At 40.8% G+C, this 21580-nt stretch overlaps 1 protein-coding gene across 1 annotated transcript; it reads left to right on the top strand.

Annotated features, from left to right (window-relative positions):
- Nucleotides 1–16649: 16649 nt before the first annotated feature.
- LOC107818067 (LOB domain-containing protein 37-like) lies at nt 16650–17921 on the top strand. The gene is made up of 2 exons (XM_016643990.2): nt 16650–16978; nt 17226–17921. The coding sequence occupies exons 1-2, from the start codon at nt 16795–16797 to the stop codon at nt 17708–17710; spliced, it is 669 nt and encodes a 222-aa protein (XP_016499476.2). The 5' UTR covers nt 16650–16794; the 3' UTR covers nt 17711–17921.
- Nucleotides 17922–21580: the final 3659 nt, after the last annotated feature.

Raw genomic sequence — 21580 nt, forward strand, 5'->3', positions numbered from 1 at the left:
TCCCTTTTACTTCTGCTGAGAGAAATGGAAACAAACGAATTGTGTATGCTTTAGTACATTTCTTAATTTTATTTACCCAAAAATGAGTAATAATTAAATGTGTACGCAGTTTAAAAGATACGTGGTTTAATTCAATACGAGAAGTGATGAATTAATCATGGTTTCTTCCTTTGTACGTTACAACTGGGTTGACGGGTCAGCGAAACGTCCCATCAGTCGTGTCATTCAAACTTTGGACACGTGTTAATCATCGGTTGACTATCCCTAAATGTGAAAAATCACGCACTAATTACTCATTTCCTCTATAAAACTCCAACCCCTTTTTCACTTTTTCGCTTTTCAATTCCAGAGCTGTTTGGTTTACCCTCGAATTCTCCACTTAACTCTAAACCCTTAAAATCTTCATACATTGCTTTCCAGATCTTCATATATTCATCTTCAAATATTCAAAACCTTCAAATCAGATTTCCATATCTTCATCCCTATCTTTAAATCTTCATCCGCAATTTCAAACCTTGATATTTTTCTTCAAATCTTCATATTCTCCAGAATCTTATGAAAAAAACTTCCAAGTTCGTGCCTCAACAAACTACTCCTACAACTTCTAACCTGGTCGCGGATGTTGAGGTGTCTATTCCTGAGGTGGTCTCGGAGCCTCCTTTGAAGAGTTTCATTCATGGTGGTTGTTCCATCTAAAATGACTTCAAAGTCGAGAAAGCTTCCAGTAAGCAAGACTGAGGCGAGGGGGTATGGAGGTATATATCCTCCATCACCGAAGATATACCCCTTCACGCTTGCCCCAGTGGACCCTATAATCCTCGGCTTCTACAAAAGGTACGAGGTCTGCCTTGGGCAGATTTACCCGTCCTTTTGGAGGATCATAATCCTCTTCCGCGATCACTGAAGCACCTCGGTTCACCCTTGACCACATGCTTCATTCTTCGAGCAAGTAAAGGTCCATTCTCGAGCATCGATGAAGATCAAGATCGAGGTGGCAGGGGATGTTCGTTCGGGTCAAAACTGAAGACCTTATTCCCCCTGAATTTCTACCGTTCCCAGAATATTTGAACTCATCTCGTAAGTCTTCTCTTTCTTGAGTGCTTGCTATTTCCTTTTGTTCCTTTTCTAATTACATGCGTCTACCGTTGTGCATCGATCGCCTAGGTTCCCAATGCAATCTCCCGCTTTAAGGAGTGGATCGAGGGGATTTGCAAAAAATATCTTACTTCAAGCACGAATTGCGTAAGCTCTCAAGGGGAAAGTGGGACCCCTATTACCTCTTCCGGCTCAGGGATTACCCTGAGGATGACAATCTTGAGTTCATCCCTCATAGGTCGACCATCGACGAGGGGTATCATGCGACGATCGGGGAAGGTTTCTGAGAGCTCGATCCCTCTCTAGATCGAGAACCAGAATAAGAACCAGAGGCCATGGCCTTCCGAGAAGCCGCTCGTGCCCCGAAAGAGGTATCCGGTGTCATCGACATTGCGGAGACACAGTACCACATAGAGTCCATGTTCAAAGAGGCTCAATCCGATAAAGATAAATCAAACGAGATGGAACCGGGCCCAGATGATGCCCTCAACATGTTCTTCAACGGCATCAACATGAGTGCATTGGAGGAATACTCCCGATTTGGTCAACTGGAGGTCCCAAAAAAGGATATGCCATCGGGAGCGGGCGAGCCGAGCAGGAGCCCAAAGCTAATGTGGCTTTCTTCCCCCGAATGTGGATCCCGACCACAAAAGAATGGTCATTCTTACTATCCCAGCGGATGCCCGGGCACTGTCCGCTACGTGGGTGTGGCCATTTACCTTCATTTCCTGGTGACCAAGGAGGATCGGCAAAGATGAACAAAGTAGGCACATCAAGCCTCTTCAACCAGGCACAACGGGCATTGAACCGGGTAAGACATATAGTTTTTGTATCCTTTTGTGAATTTTGCTTAGTTTTAGCATGTTCTAATAACCTCATTGTTTTTCACGCTTCGGTGCTTCATCATGAAAGCTTCCTTCGGTCCCGCTTGGATATCATCCAGCTCCAATTCGAGATCAAAAAGCAAGTTCTGAATAAGGACATGTACAGGGCTTTCAGTGACAAACAAGACGAGGCCCTCAAGGACCTCCCACTTTTCCGAGCCGAGATGGAAAAGGCATAAAAGGAGGCCTCGTCCGTGAAACATGAGCATGCCAAACTGGTCGAGAAGGTAAAGATCTTTAAGGCTAAAAACAATAAGTTACTTGTGATAACTAACATAGCAACTTCGCAGGTTCAAGAGAAGATAGACTTGATTGACCAGCTTCGGGCCGAGATGGATGAGGTCAAGACCACGGTCGAGGCGATGAAGGACATGATGGATGTGCTGGCTTCAGGAAAAACAAGGCTACAAAAGAAGAGGTCTCATCAATCAAGGACCAGCTCCATATGGAAAAACATAAGGCCGACAAGTGGACACATCTAAATGATGAACTCCGGGCACAACTGGCTTCAGCCGCCTCGGAGTGGGATGCCCTTGGCGAAGAATATACCGCGTTGCAGTCCAAATTGGAGGCAACTTCGATTGATTCCTCCGAAGTCGAGGAAATGCTGGCCCAGTATAACGCTGATGTGGAGTAGTCGAGGCCCGTTTAAAGACGAAGACTGAGCATGTAAAGTGGCTATCCCGAAGGTATACCCTCGAGGAAATTCACGCCCGAGGTTTTGATCTGTAGGCCGAGATAAAAGGCTCTTGAGAATATTAGGCATAGGTGCCTTAGTTTATTTTTAGTTTTCCCTTATATATTTTCTTTCTTGCTGATTTTGAGTCTGTTTAATCATGCCTTTGTAAATAGTTTTTGAAATATATAAAATTTATTTTTGCAATAACATGTTTTTACTTTTCAATATCTTTTTGAAATTTTTTATTTGTGTATCGTTCTTAATGCCTTATCATAGAATCAAACGTAATCCGGGGCATCTGTTCTTCGGAGGCCCGAATGGAGACCGATTTTGATGGCATCTTCGAATTACTCGTGTCTTCAATATTTTGATAAAATCGAAAGCCTTTAAGATGCTTAAATGTTTTAGTCATATACGTCGATGTTTTTGCCGAGGATAACTTGTTAATAAGTTTTAATTATACGTAAGGGCCTTACTTTCCGAGTACGGACTTCAGACGTCTCCGAGCCATTTTAGGGTATTCGTAACCTTTCGTATTCAAGTTCTACCTAATAGGCTAAATGCCTCCTGGATTCGATGGCTCGGGCCGTCCAATTTTTTATCGGACGCTAGTCCCAGAGTTGGGGTAGCCCGCGGGCTTTAGGATCTATAATCCGTTGTGAAGCATCGATGAAATATGAAATGCGTAATAATAGAGTGTGAGGGAAGCAGAGTTTTCTTTCGTTGTTTTATATGTAGGGTACATAATCGGAGGCACATAAGCCTTGTGTCGTGGCTAGAGTGGGATACATAAGCACAGTTTATATGACCGTTTGACCTTTACAACGAATCCTAATCACCAAATCTTGTCTTTTCACATATAAAATTTTCCCTTTTTAAGGATCTTATTCTAAGGGTAATGGCCCCCACTATTGAGGCCAAACTTGTGAGGGCTCGATTATTGTTGGCTCGGTGCAAGCGATCAATAATTTTGGTTTTAGGCCGGTCTTCAAAACTATGGTAGCATGTTTTACTATTACCTCATTAAAAACCTTGTCGAAGAAACCAACTTCAGGACAAAATCAGTTCAAGGGAAAAAGAGTACAATACGTTCTTTCAGACCTAATTGTCACGTTTTCCCTTAGCCGAGTACCTACATAGGTTAGTCTGTAATATAACAAAATTAAAAAAGAGAATTGAGTTTATATCTTGGCAGTAGTACCGCTTTAATTGTGCCATGTTCTAATTGTTCGGTAGTTGTACACCGTTTCCCCTATTCGAGTTTATACGAGCCTTTGTCGGTTATTCCGGCAACTCTATACGGTCCTTCTCAATTCGGGCCATGTTTCTCTTCGTTTGGGTTCATGGTGTATGGTGTTATCTTTCTTAATACTAAGTCCCCAACTTGAAAATGTCAGAGGTTGGCTCTTCGGTTGTAGTACCTCCATACTCATTTTTTTTAGGTGGCAACCGAACCAAGGATGCTTCCCGTCTTTCATCCAATAATTCCAGGCTCGTGGTCATGGCTTCGCCGTTTGACACTTCGGTAGCATACTTAAACCTGAGGCTCGATTCTACTACCTCGATTGGTATTAAGGCTTCCACTCCATAGACTAAAGATAACGGGGTCACCCCGGTACTCGAGTTCGAAGTCATACGATACGCCCATAGGACTTAGGGCAAGATTTCTTTCCACTTTCCCTTTGAACCGGTCAATCTCTTTTACAAGTTTTGAAGTATAGTTTTGTTCATCGATTTCGTTTGCCTGTTCCCACTAGGGTCGTAGGGTGTTGATAATATCTTTTTGATCTTGTGGTCTTCAAAAAACATAATTACCTTGCTGCCGACGAACTATTTTCACAAACGATCTCGGCTGGTATTCCAAATCGACATATTATGTGATCCTATATGAAGTCGGTGACTTCTTTCTCTCGAACCTTCTCAAACGCGAGCCTCGACCCATTTGGAAAAATAATCGATCATGAATAGTGTGTATTAGACCTTACCGGTTACCCATGGCAGGGGACAGACGATGTCCATTCCCCACTTCATAAACGATCACGGTGACAGGACCTGGTGGAGCATCTCTCCCAGTTGATGAATCATCGGGATGTGTCTTTGGCACTTATTGTATTCTCGTACGAAGTCTTTCGCATCTTTCTCCATTTCATTCCAATAGTAACCGGCTTTGATTAGTTTAAGAACCAAGGATTTTGCACCCCGAATGATACCCGCAAGTGCCCTCGTGAACTTCTTTCATGGCGTATTCGATCTCTCCCAGACTTAAGCATCTAGCCAGTGGGACGAAGAAAGATGTTATGAACAATGCTCCTATGACTAAGCTAAATCTGGCAGCTTTAGTGCACAGGGTTCTCAATTGCTTCGAATCATATGGTAACTTTCCTTTATTCAGGTAGTCTATATATTTGTTTCTCCAATCCCAAGTCAAACTTGTCAAGTTTACTTCGGCATGACCTTCTTCTACCACCGAGTTCATCAATTGCACCACTATCCCCGAGCAAAATTCATCGGAGTTACCAGACGACCCCAAGTTGGCCAGTGCATTGGCCTCACTATTTTAATTTTAAGGGACGTGCTTTAGAGTTCATTCCTTGAATTGGTGCAGGGTTACCTGCAATTTATCCAAGTACTCAATTTCTCTTTTACTTCGAACGTTCAATCGACTTGATTTATGACGAGGAGAGAATCACATTTGGCTTCGATCACTTCATCCCCGAGGCTCTTAGCTAGTTCTAGACCCGCTATTTTAGCTTCATACTCGGGTTCATTGTTAGTAAATTTTACAGTTCTAATAGACTATCTAATTATGCTGCCAATATGCAGTTTTAGTACGATACCGAGCTCAGACACCTTCGTGTTGGACGCACTATCCGTGAATAGGGTCCAGATCCCCGAATTAGCCACCCGAAGTGAGTAGTAATTCCTTTTTGACTTCGTGTATCAAGGCCAGCGTAAAGTTGACCACAAAACTTTTATGGCAGTCTGGGGTCATTACTCGATATCGTACCAGCTAATCTCCACGACCCATATAGCCAGCCAGCCCAAGAGCTCGGGCTTATGCATGATTTTCCTCAATGGGTAAGAGGTTACGACACATATGTGGTGGCATTGGAAGTATGGTTTTAGTTTCCTCGAAGCACTTAGTAAGGCGAGTGCTAACTTTTCTAGGTAAGGATACCGTGTTTCAACATCGTCTAGGGTTCTACTAACATAATAAATAGGGAATTACGTACCTTCTTCCTCACGGACTAGGACACCACTTACCGCCACCACGGAAACGGCCAAATAGAGGTATAGTTGTTCCTCTACCTTCAGAGTGTGCAAAAAATGGGGGCTCGAAAGGTATCGCTTGAGTTCTTCCAAAGCTTACTGGCAATCCAGAGTCCAAGAAAACTCATTCTTCTTTTTCAATAGTGAGAAGAACCGTTGAATCTTATCCGACGACCTCGAGATGAATCGGACCGATGCGGCTATCCGCCCGTTCAATCTTTGAACCTCCATGACGTTGTCGAATATCGTGATGTCTTCTATGGCCTTTATTTTGTTGGGGTTGATCTCTATCCCTCGATTAGATACCATGAATGTAATGACCCGGTTGTTCATTTTGAGAATTTAAGTCTCGTTCAACGGTATAAGGCCTTGAGTAGCTTCGTATTATATGTATTGACTTACGTGCGTAGTTGAATTCAGTTATCAGATGATTCAGAGTGATTTGGGACACTTAGTCCCTAAAACAGAAGCTTAATTCTTAGGATTTTGACCGTAGTTGGAACTGTGTGAAGATGACTCCAGAATGGAATTCCGGTGGTTCTATTAGCTCCATTGAGTGATTTTGCACTTAGGAGCGTGTCCGGACGGTGAATTTGAGGTATGTAGTTGATTTAGGCTTGAAATGGCGAAAGTCAAATTTTTGGAGATTTCGACCGGAAGTGGACTTTTTGTTATCGGGGTCGTATTCCGATTGCGGAAATTGGAATAGGTCTGTAAGATTGAATATGATTTGTGTGCAAAATTTGGGGTCAATCGGATGTGGTTTGGTAGGTTTCGGTATTAGTTGTAGAAATTAGAAGTTTCAAGTTCATCAAGTTTGAATCGGAGGGTGAATTGTGTTTTTAGCATTGTTTGGTATAATTCGAGGGCTTGACTAAGTTCGTATCGTGATATAGGACTGGTTGGTATGTTTGGTTGATGTCCCGGGGGCCTCGGGTGTGTTTCGTATAGGCCACGAGTTATTTCCTCCTATTTTTGAACTGTTGTTCCTATTTTCTGGTGTCCTTCTTTGCGATCGCGAAGCGCCTTTCGCGTTCCCGAAGTGTTAATGCTGACCACCTCGAAATCCTTCTTTGTGTTGCGTTCGCGATTAGCCACCCGCGTTCGCGAAGCCCTTCCTGGCAGCCTCATATTGCTTCTTCGCATTCGCATTCGCCGTCTCGCGTTCGCGTAGGTTCTGTCCCTTGTTCTTCGCATTCGCACTCCTTCCCTCACGTTCGCGAAGGGTTTTCCTAGACAGCCTTACTTTCCTTCTTCACGAACGCGAGCCTTTCTCCGCGTTCGCGATGCTTTTAGACCTGGGCAGAATATAAGTTTTCCAAATCGAGGGTTAGGCCATGTTTCATCATATCTTGACTTGTAGAGCTCGATTTTGAGCGATGCTTTGTGGGTTTTTCAAGAAAATCGATTGGGTAAGTGTTTTTCACCTAGAATTTAATATATTTTATGATTTTATCTTATTTTTATCATTTAATTTGTGTTTTGAGTTGAGGAAAATGGTGGTTTTTCAAGAAAGTTTTCAAAATGAAAAATCATGATTTGAGGGACGAATTGGTATCGGAATTTGATAATTTTAGTATGGTCGAACTAGTATCAGAATGGGTATTCGGGTTTTGTAAAATTTGTCGGGTTCTAGGTGCGGGCCCGGGGGTCGATATTTGGGTAGATTTTTAGATTTTGATAAAGATTGAGCCTTTATGATCTGGAATAGTTTCTTATGAGTTTTATTTGTTCTTTGAAGTTATTTTGGTTATATTTGAGCCGTCCTGAGGTCATTTCACCCGAGAAATTTATTTTAGTATCGGTTTGTCTTTTTTGAGGTAAGTATCTTGCCTAACCTTGGGTAGGGAAACTACCCCTTAGGATTTGAGTCTTGTGTGTTGGTTGTAGTCCGTGTAAGCAAGGTGATGAGTAAGTGCTCGAACTTATTTGTTGAAATTGGCCTTTTAGGGTTCCTAGGTCCTTGCATTCATTGAATATGCAGTTCTACTTGTTATGATTGCGTTCCTTAATTACTAGTTTCACCTTTACCTGCTTAATCAATTGCTAAAATCAATTGCTTCATGATCCACTCTTACTGTTTACTTGATTCATGTGTGCCTTAATTGAAATTATTATTTCTTCCATTGCTATGTAATCTTTTCCCTAACTGCGTATCTTTATTTGAAGTTGTAGTTGTCCCTTTTTATAAATGTTCGCCCTTAATTGAGGTTATGCTGATTTTCTCGCTGTCCACTTTTATTTGAATTGGTTGTATCTCTTCCGTAATTGTCCAAACTTAAAAGAAGCTTAGATATCCTATGCCTTAGTGGACTTGCCCTTATTCGAAATTGTTTTACTCGTGTTAGTTTCTTGTTGTTGAACCGTACATTGTGGGACCATTGTTACATATTGTTTCCTTCCCTGTTGAACTGTTCTTATTACGCCTAGTATTCTTTATTTTAGTTATTCCTTGAGAACTAGTTCTACCTTATCTTGTGATCGAAGGTTCTTGAGTTGATTTACTTGTCGTACTTTGTATTATTGTCATTGTTGTTGTGGTACTTGTTGTGGTGATGCACGAGGTTTCTGCCGTGTGGTTGTTGTTATTGTGATGCATGAGGTTTCTGTCGTGCGGTTGTTGATATTGGGTTGCACGAGGTTTCTGTCATGCTATTGTTACTATTGATATTTGCACATGCGGCATGACAAGGCGGGATATATATATCTGGGTTGCACATATGGCGAGACAAGGTGGGAACATGATTATGCATGTGTGGCGAGACAAAGCGGGCATTCACTTTATTATTGCACACGTGGCGAGACAAGGTGGGCTATGTCAGGAATTGATTTGGATTGATTTGTGATAGCCTAGGGGCATTCTTGTTGTTGATATTTGTGTAGTGGTACACTTACATGTGTGAGCTTTATCTTGTGAAAGTTGTGAGAAAACATTCTACGTGTTGTCCGTTCTTTTCCCTTACGCTCACTAGCTGGTATGAACTATGTTAGGACACTTGCACAAGCATACACGTAGTTAAGCACTTTTATCGGATAAGAGATTTTCTTGATATTGTTGAGTAAAGATGTACACCCTTGCTTACTTGCCTTCTTTGTGAGTATAGCTTTATTTGGCACGCAAGTCGTCAATGCGGTTATGAGGTGAAATGATGGCAAATAATGCCAAGTGTTAGGGTTCAGGTATTGAGACCCGTGAGATGTGATTTGTCCGAGGTTCGGTACCTCATGGAGTTTGTTGACTAAAGCCTTATGTGAAAGCGGTCGTTGTTGCTGAGTTATTAATTGTCCTTGCTGTATCTGTGATTTCAGATTTAGGTTGTGTTTATGTTCACCCTTCTGTGTCATTATTGTGGTATTCTGCTAATACTTGTTGTTGTCCTTTCCTATTGCAATTACTGTATTGTTAGTCATATCGCATAGTCTTTATGTAGATATTATACTCTGTAGTTTCTATACTTATACTTTGTTCAGGTTATTTAGTCTAGTAGGTGTCTTGACTGTTCCTCGTCACTAATCCACTGAGGTTAGTCTTGATACTTTCTGGGTACCGCCGTGGTATAATCATACTACACTTTTGCACATGTTTGTGCTGACCCAAGTTTTTCGAAGTCCTTTGAGCATTAGCTAGCTGTGCGGATTGCTGCTGTGGAGATTCAAGATAAACCTGCCGCTGCATTCGCAAGCTTCAGAGTCACCTTCCTATTTTGTATTCATATTGTTTTTACCTATTTCCAAACAGTTGTATTTAGAAGTTGTAGCAAACTCTGTAGAGCTTATGACTTATACTACCGGTTTCGGGAATTGTAAATTTTATAGAGATTTCTATTTCAAAATTTGTTAGATATTATTTAATTATTATTGTTATTCTTTAAATATAAGGCTTACCTAGTACCTAAGACTAGGTGCCATCACGATACCCAACTGAGGGAAAATTGGGTCATGACAAACTTGAGAAACTTGTCCGAATCGACACCAAACGCACACTTCTCCTTGTTTAGATTCATGTTATACTTCCTTAGTATGTCGAAGGATTCCTTCAAATGTTTCAAATGGTCCTCTGCTCGCAAGGACTTGACCAACATATCGTCAATATAAACTTCCATTGATTTTCCTATTTGTTCTTCGAACATCCGGTTTACTAGGCGTTGGTACATGGTACCGATGTTCTTTAGTCCGAACGACATTACGTTATAGCAGTAGGTGCCGAAATTTGTTATGAAAGAAGTCTTCTCTTGATCATTCGAGTTCATCCAAATTTGGATGTACCTGGAGTAGGCGTCGAGAAAACTGAGTATCTCGTGTCCAGCCGTCACTTCGATCATCCAATCGATGTTAGGCAAAGGGAAAGAATCCTTCAGACACGCCTTGTTTAGATCCTTATAATCTACACATATTCTCAGTTTATTCCTTTTTTTGGTATTACCACTACGTTAGCTAACCAATCCGGGTACTATTCCTGGATGGAACCTATTTTTAGAAGTTTGGATGCCTCATCAACGCGTGTTTGATCTCAGACCGTGGCCTTCTCTTCTGCTTGACCAGATGGAACTTCGGATCCAAGCTTAGCTTGTGAGTGGTTACCACTAGTGGGATCCCTGTCATGTCAAGATGCGACCAAACGAATCAATCGACGTTAGCTTTAAGAAAATCAATAAGTTTTTCCTGAGCTTGCGGGTTAACACAGTGCCGAAGTATACTTTTTGATCTGGCAGGTGTTAGATCAATATGACTTTCTCCAACTCTTCAACCGTCGATTTGGTGGCGTCAGTGTCATCAGGATCTATGAATGATCTCGGGACACCGTAATCGTCCTACTCATCTGTCCTTATTCTTCATTTTTCTCCAGTTTGGTTGAGACCAGTATCATTGTTTGCTATTTAATATCTTCTTTTTTGGTTGGTTCCACACTCTTTGATGTTAAAACTGCGGGCACTAGGATCACTTCATCGACCGCAAATATTTCCCTTGCCGACTGTTCTCCGTAGACTGTTTTGACTCCCCTCGTTGTGGAAAATTTCAGCGCTTGGTGTAAGGTCAAAGGTACCGCCCTCATGTTGTTGACCTATAGGCTTTCGAATAAAGTGTTGTACCTTATATCCCCTCCGATCACGTAGAACTTTATTTCTTGGATTGTTCCGACAGTTTTTACCGGCAAAATTATCTCTCCTTTCGTGGTCTCACACGCCATATTGAATCCATTCAATACCCGGACCACCGAAAGATTTGATCTTGTAACCCCAATTGCTCTACGACCCTTGATCTGATGATGTTGGTCGGGCTACCTGGATAAATCAAAACACGTTTAACCTGAGATTTATTAATAAGTATACATATTACCAGTTCATTGTTGTGAGGCTTTACGATGCCCTCAGCATCTTCGTCGTTGAACGAAATTGCTCCCATCGGAACGTAATCCCGAGTGCGGTTTCCCTTGTAATGGATGATTTAGTGTGTTTTATCATTGGCCCTTGGGGGACTTCAACTCCCCCAATGATCATGTTGATCACCTGTTGAGGCTTCTCTTGATCGACATATTTGTTGGAATCCCTAATTCTGAAGTGGTTTTTGGCTCGATCGGTGAGGAATTCTCCGAGGTGCCCATTGTGGAATAGTCGAGCAATTTCTTCTCTTAGCTATCACTAATCTTTGGTCCTATAACTGTGAGTGACGTGATACTTACACATCAAGTTAGGATCTCTCTAGGTTGGGTCGAACAGCAATGGTCGGGGCCACTTTGTTTCTCTGATACGCCCTATGACCGACACGACGCTTGTAGCATCTTCGTTGAAGTTATACTCAGATAATATTGGTGCTTCCCTACTCCTGAGCGACCTGTTGAACCCGTTCTTTCTCATCAAGCCCCGGCCACTCGGCCCTCAATCACTTCTCTTCTCGTTCCTCACTCGATGATGCCTAGATCCATTCCTCTTTTGATCTGTACTGTATGGTTGATATCGATCTTATACCGGTCTTATCTCCTGATCAATGGCTCTCTTAGATCTCCTGATAGGGTAAATAGATCCAGAAGGGGCCTCGAGTTGGTCATCCTCGACCCTGATCTTCGACTAGTACCTATTGTGGACTTCGGCCCAGGTTACCGCCAGGTACTCCACCAAATTTAATTTTAGCTGTTGAGAAGCCACAGAACTTCGTAGGTTGAGCCCCTAAGTGAATGCCTGAACGACCCAATCAACCGCAACGGGAGGAAAATCCATCCGCTCCATCTGGAATCTTGACACAAACTCCCTAAGCATCTCGTTATCCCTTTTTTTTACCTTTAAAAGATATGACTTTATGGTCTCGACCTTGATGGCTCTGGCATGGGCCTTTATGAAAGCATCTGCAAGCATAGCAAACGAGTCAATGAAATTTGGAGGCAAGTTGTGATACCATATCATCGCTCCCTTGGAGAAAGTCTCCCCAAACCTCTTCGGCAACACCAACTCAATTTCGTCATCTTCCAAACCGTTCCCTTAGATCACGTATGTATAGGTGGTTACATGCTTATTTGGATATGTTGTCCCATTATATTTGGGAATATCGGGCATTCGAAACCTCTTTGGGATCGGCTTTGGTGCCGCGCTCGGAGGAAAGGGCTTCTTAGTGAATTTTTTGGAGTTCGATCCCTTCAATATTGGAGGTGCTCCCGGGATCTTGTCCACCCTGGAGTTGTATGTTTCCACCTTCTTGTCGTTGGCCTCAATCATTTTTTCGCCTGACTCCACCCGTTTGGTTAACGCTTCGAGCATCTTCATTACTTCTGAAGTTTTCCCGGGCTCGGCTTCACCCGATCTCTCAGTACATTGTTCGTCTCTTTGAGTTCTTTCCCGGGATTTTTCGGGCTCGATTCTGTTAGAGGCTAGGCTTTGATTCTACAATTGTGCTATCACCGCTTTTTGAGCCTGCAACATCTCGAAAATCAGTCATAGGCTCACCCCATCACCTTCACCGTCAGGCACTTCTCGAGTCGTAGGTCGGGGTCCTCCGCGAACACTGTTTTCAGGATCAGTTGACAAATTGATGTTGATGGCCACCTGCGAGTTAGCATCGATCGGGTCGGCGACTGAAACACCATTGGGATTGGTAGCAAGCACATTATTACTGGGCACCACATTATTGTTTTCCCGTGATAACCTGACTCAGCGTTAACGTTCAAGTAAGCAGACTGAGAGTTAGACATTTTTAGGCTGAACATGAATTAAGATTTCAAAGAACAAGCATAAAATAGGGTGTGTTATGGAGATTCGTACCAAATCACCATTATTATCCTTAGCCCCACGGTGGGCGCCAAACTATTTACTCCAAAAATGAGTAACAATTAAATTTGTATGCGGTTTAAAAGATACGTTGTTTAATTCAATACGAATAATAAAGAATAGCGGATAGATGAATTAAAGAAAAAATAAATTATCAAACTGCAATATGATGATCAAGGCTGATTTTAGATTGAACAGTGGAATTCGTCCTCGGTCGGACTCTTGATACAAACTCGGTCGCGAGTAAAGAATAGAACAAACAAATAATTCCTTGAACAGTAGCTAGAAGACAAAGATAAATTTTTATTCTTTGAATTGCGTGTTACAATGTGTCAGGCTAAAAGAAAAACTTTTTCTTTATATAGTAGGAGAATTTCAGTCCTAGTATAAGTGTAAAAAGGGTAAAAATCTTCTCTTTCAGGTAATTGTTGATCCATAACTGATACTGAACGAGATTCGTACCGTAGTATCCTATCAAGGGCGAATATTACGGCCCCCTATCCGTCATGCATACCCGTTCACCGCGTCTCCCGAGGTCCAGAAATTATACTCGATCTGAGATATGTCGCTTTACCGTGTCTCGTCTTAGATACATCGTTCATTCCTATCGGGTCTCGATATGAGGGGTTTCTGGCCTCAATTACAATCTCGTCGATCCGTGCTTCCCCTTTGTTCTCTCATCGGGGAATCAGGGGAAACTTTGCCCCCGATTTTACCCGTACACAAATTTCTCTACCAAAGACCATAAATTTAATATAGAAAATATTGATGGAAATATTATTACAGTTGAAAAAAATAAAAATAAAAATAGATTGAAGCGCGAATATCCCACTCTCTTTTAAGAGATTCAAGTCCACATTAGAAATGATCTTGAAACGGGAGTGTGATGTCCCTATTGGGCTGGAGCCTTTCCCCTATTGCCCTACCATATATCATACATAAGCACATTCTTGTTGTCACCTATACAGATACCTACATATGTTGTTTCTACCACATATTAATATAGTATTGAGACTCAGGTACCTTCCAGAACTAGAGGTACACAAGCCTGCTACGGTTGTAGTACGGTGAAACCGACAATGTAAAAAGTTTACCACTTAACTACTTAATCAAAATCTATCCTCTAAACGACTGTTTTCGCTCCTCACAAGTGAGCAAATACTTCGTAAAATTATTCTATATATGCAACAAATCTCCTTCACTAAAAATGGAATGGCAATGATTTCATGGAAAACTTTTGCCAGATCAAGCATACATGTGTATGTGTTGGCCAGCGAAAGTTGTGGGGGTATTAACTAATTCAAGGCATCTAAAATTTGGGGGGGGCGGGGGGGGGGGGGGGGAAGAAGTTAAAGGTATCTGAAATGCTTCAGCTGTAGCTCGAAGGATAAGGACGCCACGTCCGCACCAAGACAATATTGTGACAGTGACCTAATTTTATTTCATTGTCACCTTCTTCCTCTTTCCTATCGACCTTTCTCTGCTTTGATCATTGCGCTTTGGTTTTTATAATGACGTAGTAATGTGTAATTTTTATAGCTTCTCCTACTCGCTCAAAGAGTATGCAAAAACACAAAGAGTAGCTATGAACAACTATAGTAGCAATATGATTCATCTTTTTTTCGCCAAATCCCAACAAATCCCTAGGATATATACAGGATAATAGTAATGTCGTTCTTCTCTCTCAAAATGTCTTGTATATTCCATGAGTTTCTTATGTTGTAAAGCCTCAACTCTCAAAAACTATAAAATTGTTATTTTTGATAAAATATTTTTAACATTGATGATACCAAAATAATTGTAACTTTAATGATATAATGAATAAAAATACAATGACACGTGAAATTAATCATGAATACTTTTCAAGTACTATCAGAATATTGATACAATGTTTGTTTGGTAACTTCTAGTGTTTAATTTGCCGCATAAGAAAAAATATAGAGAGAGAAATTCTGAAACTGTGATAGTAATATTGTAGACATCATTTTTTTGGTACTACTGTACCCACCAGTCTGTAGTCTGTACGTGCCTCCTTGATCAATTTAGTTCTCATCTATTTTGCCACTTGCTTCTTTATTGGATAATAAATTCTGCACTTACTCGGAAAATAGAAAATGAAAATTACACTAGTATAATTGACATTGAGTACTCATATGGGAAAAATCTGATTTTGATTGAGTGCTCATATAGGAAAATTCTGATTTTGAAAGCTATAGGGTATCAGTTAATACTATGAGCAGGGATAAATAAAAAGAAAAGGAGAATCCAACGGTTGAGGGGCTGTCATCTGCGGTGACCCGGAGCCGCTTTCGCCCAATACTTGGGGAATCCAACCCAACCATACACACCCGTGTTCAAAATTTAACATATACATAAAAAATAATTTTTGGCCTATATAGACAATATATTTTTATACATATATAATATAATTTTTCGATGAAAGGTGTTCGATTAACCACCCTCGATTGAATGTAACTAGGCCACTGTTGGGGAATCCAACCCAGCCATACACAACGCAACTAGAGTGCAACTATCTCCCCTAACTCCACTTTACCCAGTCCCATACTAATACTACCCTCTACTCAATCACACAAAAAATAGTATTCTCGTTGTCCTAATTTATGTGGTGAAACTTGGATTTCGAGAGTTAAATTTTTTAATTTTAACCATAAATTCGGACATAAACTTTTTAAGTGTTTTGAAATAAAATTTATATATTTGAAAATTACATAAAAGTACTATAAATCACGATAATTAACAATTCAAAACATCTAAAAATCACGGTCAAAGAATGACTTTTAGTGGTGCAATAAAATAGTTTTTTTTACAGCTTGTTTGGGTGGTTGTTACATATCGTTTTATAATGTATTATATCATATTGTATTGTATTATACTGTATCGTTTGATGAATACAATATTTTGATTTATTATGTCGTTTGTCGTCGTTTCATGATATGACGCACTAGCAATATGAAGAATAAACTTGCAATATTATGAAAAACAATTATGATACAGGGTAAATTTACTATATAAAAAGGTAGGATAAATGATAAAATAAAATTATTTAACAATAATTAAGGGTGAGATTGAGAGAAAAAGATAAGGTAACGAAGGCGACCGCACCAAATCGATCGTTACATAAATTGGCACATTTTGTCGTTACGTAACGACATAACTAACGATACGATACAATAAAATTTAAGTAACAATCAAAACAAGCACCGTATTTAAAGTAATAATACGATACGATACAATAACAACATGTAACAACCGTACAGACAAGCTGTTAGTGTGGTCCGAGCAATAAAAGAACTAACAGTAATGAACTCTTAACTGCACACTCAAGCGACAAAAAAAAATAAAAGAAAAGGATACTGATGCTTAGTCTTCTTTATATGTACGCCCTAAATTCTCCTTGCCATGTCCATACTCTTCTTCTCTCTCCTATTTCTTGCTTACTTTCTGTATTGGGGCAAAGATTTGATCTTTGTCTCCACCTTCCTCCCTATTAACAAATCTAGCTTAAATCTTTCTTCTTGCCCTAGTGAGGCATTTGCCAGGTGAATAAGCATATATTTTTTAATCAAGACATATATAAGAAAAGAGAATCATGAGTTGTAATGGTTGTCGAGTCCTGAGAAAGGGATGCAGTGAAAACTGTATTCTTAGACCCTGTTTGCAATGGATTGAAACTCCTGAAGCTCAAGGCCATGCCACCATTTTTGTTGCCAAGTTCTTCGGCCGTGCCGGTCTCATGTCCTTCATTTCCGCTGTCCCTAGAAACCAACGCCCTGGTAAGTACGTTGGTAAATTTATTTGGATTTAAGTTATATATACTGTTATCATAATTTAATATGTTGTAACATATTATTTATTTTATATTTTATGTTTACTTAGTACTAGTTCCACTCATTAAACTTAATTTATTTTACACTGTCATGTATAGAAGTTAATTAATTAAACTCAATTTCTCTTTGCTTTCTTCTTTCAATCCCTCTTCTATTTTTTGTTTCTGAACTGAGAAATTGGAAGTATTGGCAGGACTATTTCAGTCCTTGTTATATGAAGCAGCTGGAAGGACAGTAAACCCAGTGAACGGAGTTGTGGGACTATTATGGACTGGCAATTGGCACATTTGTCAAGCGGCGGTGGACACCGTCCTCCGCGGTGGCACGTTAAGCCCGATACCAGAGTTATTCGGTAAGTCAGCAGAAGTTGATGAGGAATCTGAATGCACAAACGTGTTTAAGCTTCAAAATCATACGCAAAACACGCGATCGAAGATGCAAAAGCGGTGTCGTTCGTCAGATGAAGCAGCAGCAAAAGTGTTGCAGTTGGAAAATCTTGATCTCAGTTTACTAACACGAGGTTTTCAGAGTGAGATCGTACACAGTTCTTTGCCGGAGAAGCGGCGGTCCAGAACTCCGTCAAGAAAATCAGAGGTATCTGTAACCACTACGTGTTTCGACAGTAGTCTTGGAGATCATCAAGGAAAACAACTCAGACTCCTGAGTTTGTTCACTTAGGTTTTTTATTAACTTGAAATCTTTTTATTTTTATTTTTTTGGTTAACCTTTTTTTTAAATGAGGAAGGGTTTTTCTTTTCGGGAAATAGATTTTGGTGAGGTTTTCTGTACATTACTGGCTCAGGATTCCCCTTTCTTCAAGTTTTTAATTTCTGATGTAGTACAAGAAAGTAGAAACATGCATGGGGGGAAAATGAAAGTTTGCCGGTGACTCCTTCTTTTGCTGTTCTTTGTGTTTCTTTGCTTTCTTTTTGGTGTCTAATAACCAGTCTAATGAACGTTGGACATGAATAGAATGATATGTTTACTGATCTCAATTGTTTTAAATTGTCACACTGAATGATCGATATTGTTTTTCTTAACTTCTACTCAATGACAGTGTGGAGGAACTTTTACAACATTAAGTCATAAAATATAATTACAGATAACCATTTAAAAAATAAATGATTAGTAACTTAGAAAATTACTTAGCTTGCTAAACATGTTAAGCAAGTCTATATATGTTAAATCAATTTTCCTTATATTTTTTAATATAGTTGAATGTTTACCTGTTTCTTAAAGTAATGGCGTCCTGATCCTATTGTTTATACAGTTAACCCAGTGTACATACTAGATATGTGAAAGGAAGAAAATGAAAAAGAGAAAAGAAAGAAGCGGCCGATGGTGCTTGCTATTAAGGTGAACATCCTTGACATTTACGGTTTAGAGTTTACCAAGTCTAGCTAAGATAAGATTTTGGATTTGATACGTAACTTGGGAATCATTGTCAAAGAATCCTAATCTGTTTTTTATGTTTGGAAAAATGGGAAGCTTCAAGGCTTGATCATAGCCAATCAAGCGGAAACTAATAATAATGTTTTATTTTAGTTGAGACCAAGCTGACAAAGCAAAAATTCTAGTTTGATCATAGCCGATGATAAGGAATTAAATTTAGGATAATAAAATTAAATCTAGGTTGTCTTGTAGCGGGAGCTCCTAGTGTTTGACCAAAAAGCATAACTTTCGGTTGAAACTATTATATCTATGTAATGACGGGTTAAACCTAGTTAATGATAATATTTATATATGTAAATCTTGAAAACGTATGTGAGGTGGGACAAATTCATTAAGGGGTTGACAATAACAAGCATTAAATAGTCATAAAGTATAAGCAATAATGAAAGAATAACTGATAATAAATAGCAATAAATGGCATTTGAGTAAATAGGAGAAGTGATTCACCCAATAAATAATGAGCTAGGTGATTATTCCTCACAATGATGAGTGATAGATAGATATTAGAACATTCGAAATCTTCTCGGATTTGATGGAAAAGTGTAGGATAATATGAACAAGAATCTTGATAAAAAGGTATTCTTTGTATCTTTTCAAGAGGAAGAGAATCTTTTAGCAAGGTCTATTCTTATCACAATGAATATCACATGCCCCTATTCATTATCTTTTTTCCTATTTATATCGGACATACCCCCAATAAACCCTAGTAGTACAAGTACAAAGAATATCCAATTGAATATCCTCTTTAATATCCTGTCCAAATAAACTAGTCGTTGCAGCTTTTCTTATGGCGCTCAACACCGACCATCTTCTGCATCTCGACCACGGGCTTCGCCATCTCATGACCGACCTCGGCTAACTCTTTTCTCGATATTGCTTAGCCCCAAGTACTGAGACAGATATCGACCCATACAGTTAGTCCCTCCGCTTATTAAGGTCGGCCTCAGGCGACCTTAATGATCGGATTCTGTTTACTACGGTTGGCAAAATTTGGACGAGCAAGTCAAGCAGTGACGTTTCAAACGAGATTGTCATTTAGTGAACCGCAAACTTTGGGGTTGTGTCGCTTTCGCACCAGAATGACGTCATGACATTGTGCGTCATTATGTTGCATTTTTCCGATGCTCTGCGTCGTTTCCCGTGCGACTGTCAGTTGGGGGCTTCCGTTTCGACTCCAGTGCCAGGTAATGATGGCATAGTCTCTTGGTTTTGATGCCTGAATTCTTATAAAGACAAGTGTAACGACATTCATTTTCTCCCTATGCATTTTACTCATATAAAACATATGCCTTCTTCTTCTTCTTCTTCCATTACCGCATATCTTCTTTACTAGTCTTAGCGATTCTTATTGCCTTTAATACTTCCTTGCCTGAATATCCTCTTTCAAAAATATGGCTAATGTATCCTCTAGTTCTGGTGCGAGGACTGAGCCTGTCCCTTTGTCAGAGCTTATGCCCCATCGCGCTGATGGCATCTCTGTCGCCGTTAAAGATGAGAATTTTCCTACGGTGGAGGAAATAATTCATCGTAGAGAGAAAGTTAGGTCTTACTTTTTGAAGGCGCCTGAAGGCGAGCCCGAGGTCTCGGAATCAGCGATAAAAGAGATCGATCTAGCTGATCTTAGGGCAAAATTCAACATTCCTACCCACATCGATCTGGTCCTAGTAGGGCGTGATATGGTACAAATCCACCGCCTCGGGTATTGCGTGTTCTATGCATATCCTTTCTGTGTTGGATATACTCTTCCCCTTCTCCCGTTGGTGGAGGAATTTTGTCGCTACTATGGCGTTTGTCCGGCTCAACTCTCTCCATACATCTACAAGCTTATTAGGATGCTCACAAAATTTGCGGAGTTAGCCGGGGTCAAGGTCACACTTCACTATCTGATGCATCTCTTCACCCCTAGTTTCTACAGGGGGACGATGTTGCACCTTTTCCACCGACGGTAAATGACTAGTGGTGAAGATGGATAACAAGGCAAATCGTCAGTTCTGGCACAACTACTTTTTTGTCAGGACCGAAGACGTGGTGACCAACGCGAAGAGCTTCCCTAAGACTTGGAATTACTATCATAAATATCTATTTTTTGCTGACCGCATTTGATTTGTCTTAGTCGTCGGCTCTGAAATTGTCCCTTCTCCGTATAGCCAAGACGACGCCCCCTCCTTTGGTCGGGGACATTTCGAATTGGGTTGGCCGGGTTCTGCCTCACATTCTGGGAATTCGTGAATGGCGGTCTTTCTCAAGTAGTTCAGGCCTGCTTCTTCCTTGGCCGGTAAGTTAATCTGTATAAATTTTTGCTATCTTGACCTCATGGTCGCTTGCTCGTTGCGATTTATTCTTGGTGGTGATAACCTTTAATCTTTCTTTTTCAGTTCGAGGATCTTCGAGGAGGTCGAGGGCTCCTCCTCCTGCATTCTGTAAAAGGAAGGCTGCATCTTCTTCGACGTCTATTCCCATTGTGACCGCGGCTAGGACTGCCCAGTCGTCTACTTCTGTTCCTTCTTCCACCATGTCCAGGTCTGATCAGTCGGCGGTCCCACCTACTGCTTCCTCGGCATCGGTTTCTTCTCCGCCTATGGACATATCGTCAACAGAGCTTTCGACTTCCCCTTTGCATCGTCTAGTGGATGAGATGGAGTCATCATCGAGCAGCGGGAATTTGGTTCCCCGTAAGAGAAGATCAGTGGACGTCGGTGATGGAGTCGCCCGGGCTGTAGATTCAGTACGGGGCGATTTTGTCATCCATGAGATGACGATAATAGTGCTTGAAGATGACATCGAGTTTTTGTCTGAGATTCTTCCATCGGCTAAAGCCGCATAGGGCATGTCCCTTCCCGATGCCACGATGGAAGCCGAAGGGCCGTCTACGAGGGTCTCTGATACTTACGGCAATATGAACCATCGGCCTCGCGACCGGCTGGCGGTCCTTCTTCGCTGGCCGACAGGAAAGATAAAGGCATTGCTGAGGATGGCTACAAGACGGGCTCTCATATTGACGCTGATGAGTTGAGGATATGGGGGAGGAATTTACCCGACTTGAAGTGAGATTGGAGGGGTCCTTGCGGACCATTGCAATCCCCATGGATCGAGATT

This window comes from Nicotiana tabacum, chromosome 17, assembly GCF_000715075.1.
Source record: "Nicotiana tabacum cultivar K326 chromosome 17, ASM71507v2, whole genome shotgun sequence".
Lineage (NCBI taxonomy): Eukaryota > Viridiplantae > Streptophyta > Magnoliopsida > Solanales > Solanaceae > Nicotiana > Nicotiana tabacum.

What these genes read in the sequence shown, in the direction of transcription:
- LOC107818067 (XM_016643990.2), top strand. Translation starts at nt 16,795, where the DNA reads ATGAGTTGTAATGGTTGTCGAGTCCTGAGAAAGGGATGCAGTGAAAAC. An exon ending in CCCTAGAAACCAACGCCCTG is followed by an intron (nt 16,979 to 17,225) that starts GTAAGTACGTTG and finishes AAGTATTGGCAG; the next exon opens with GACTATTTCAGTCCTTGTTA.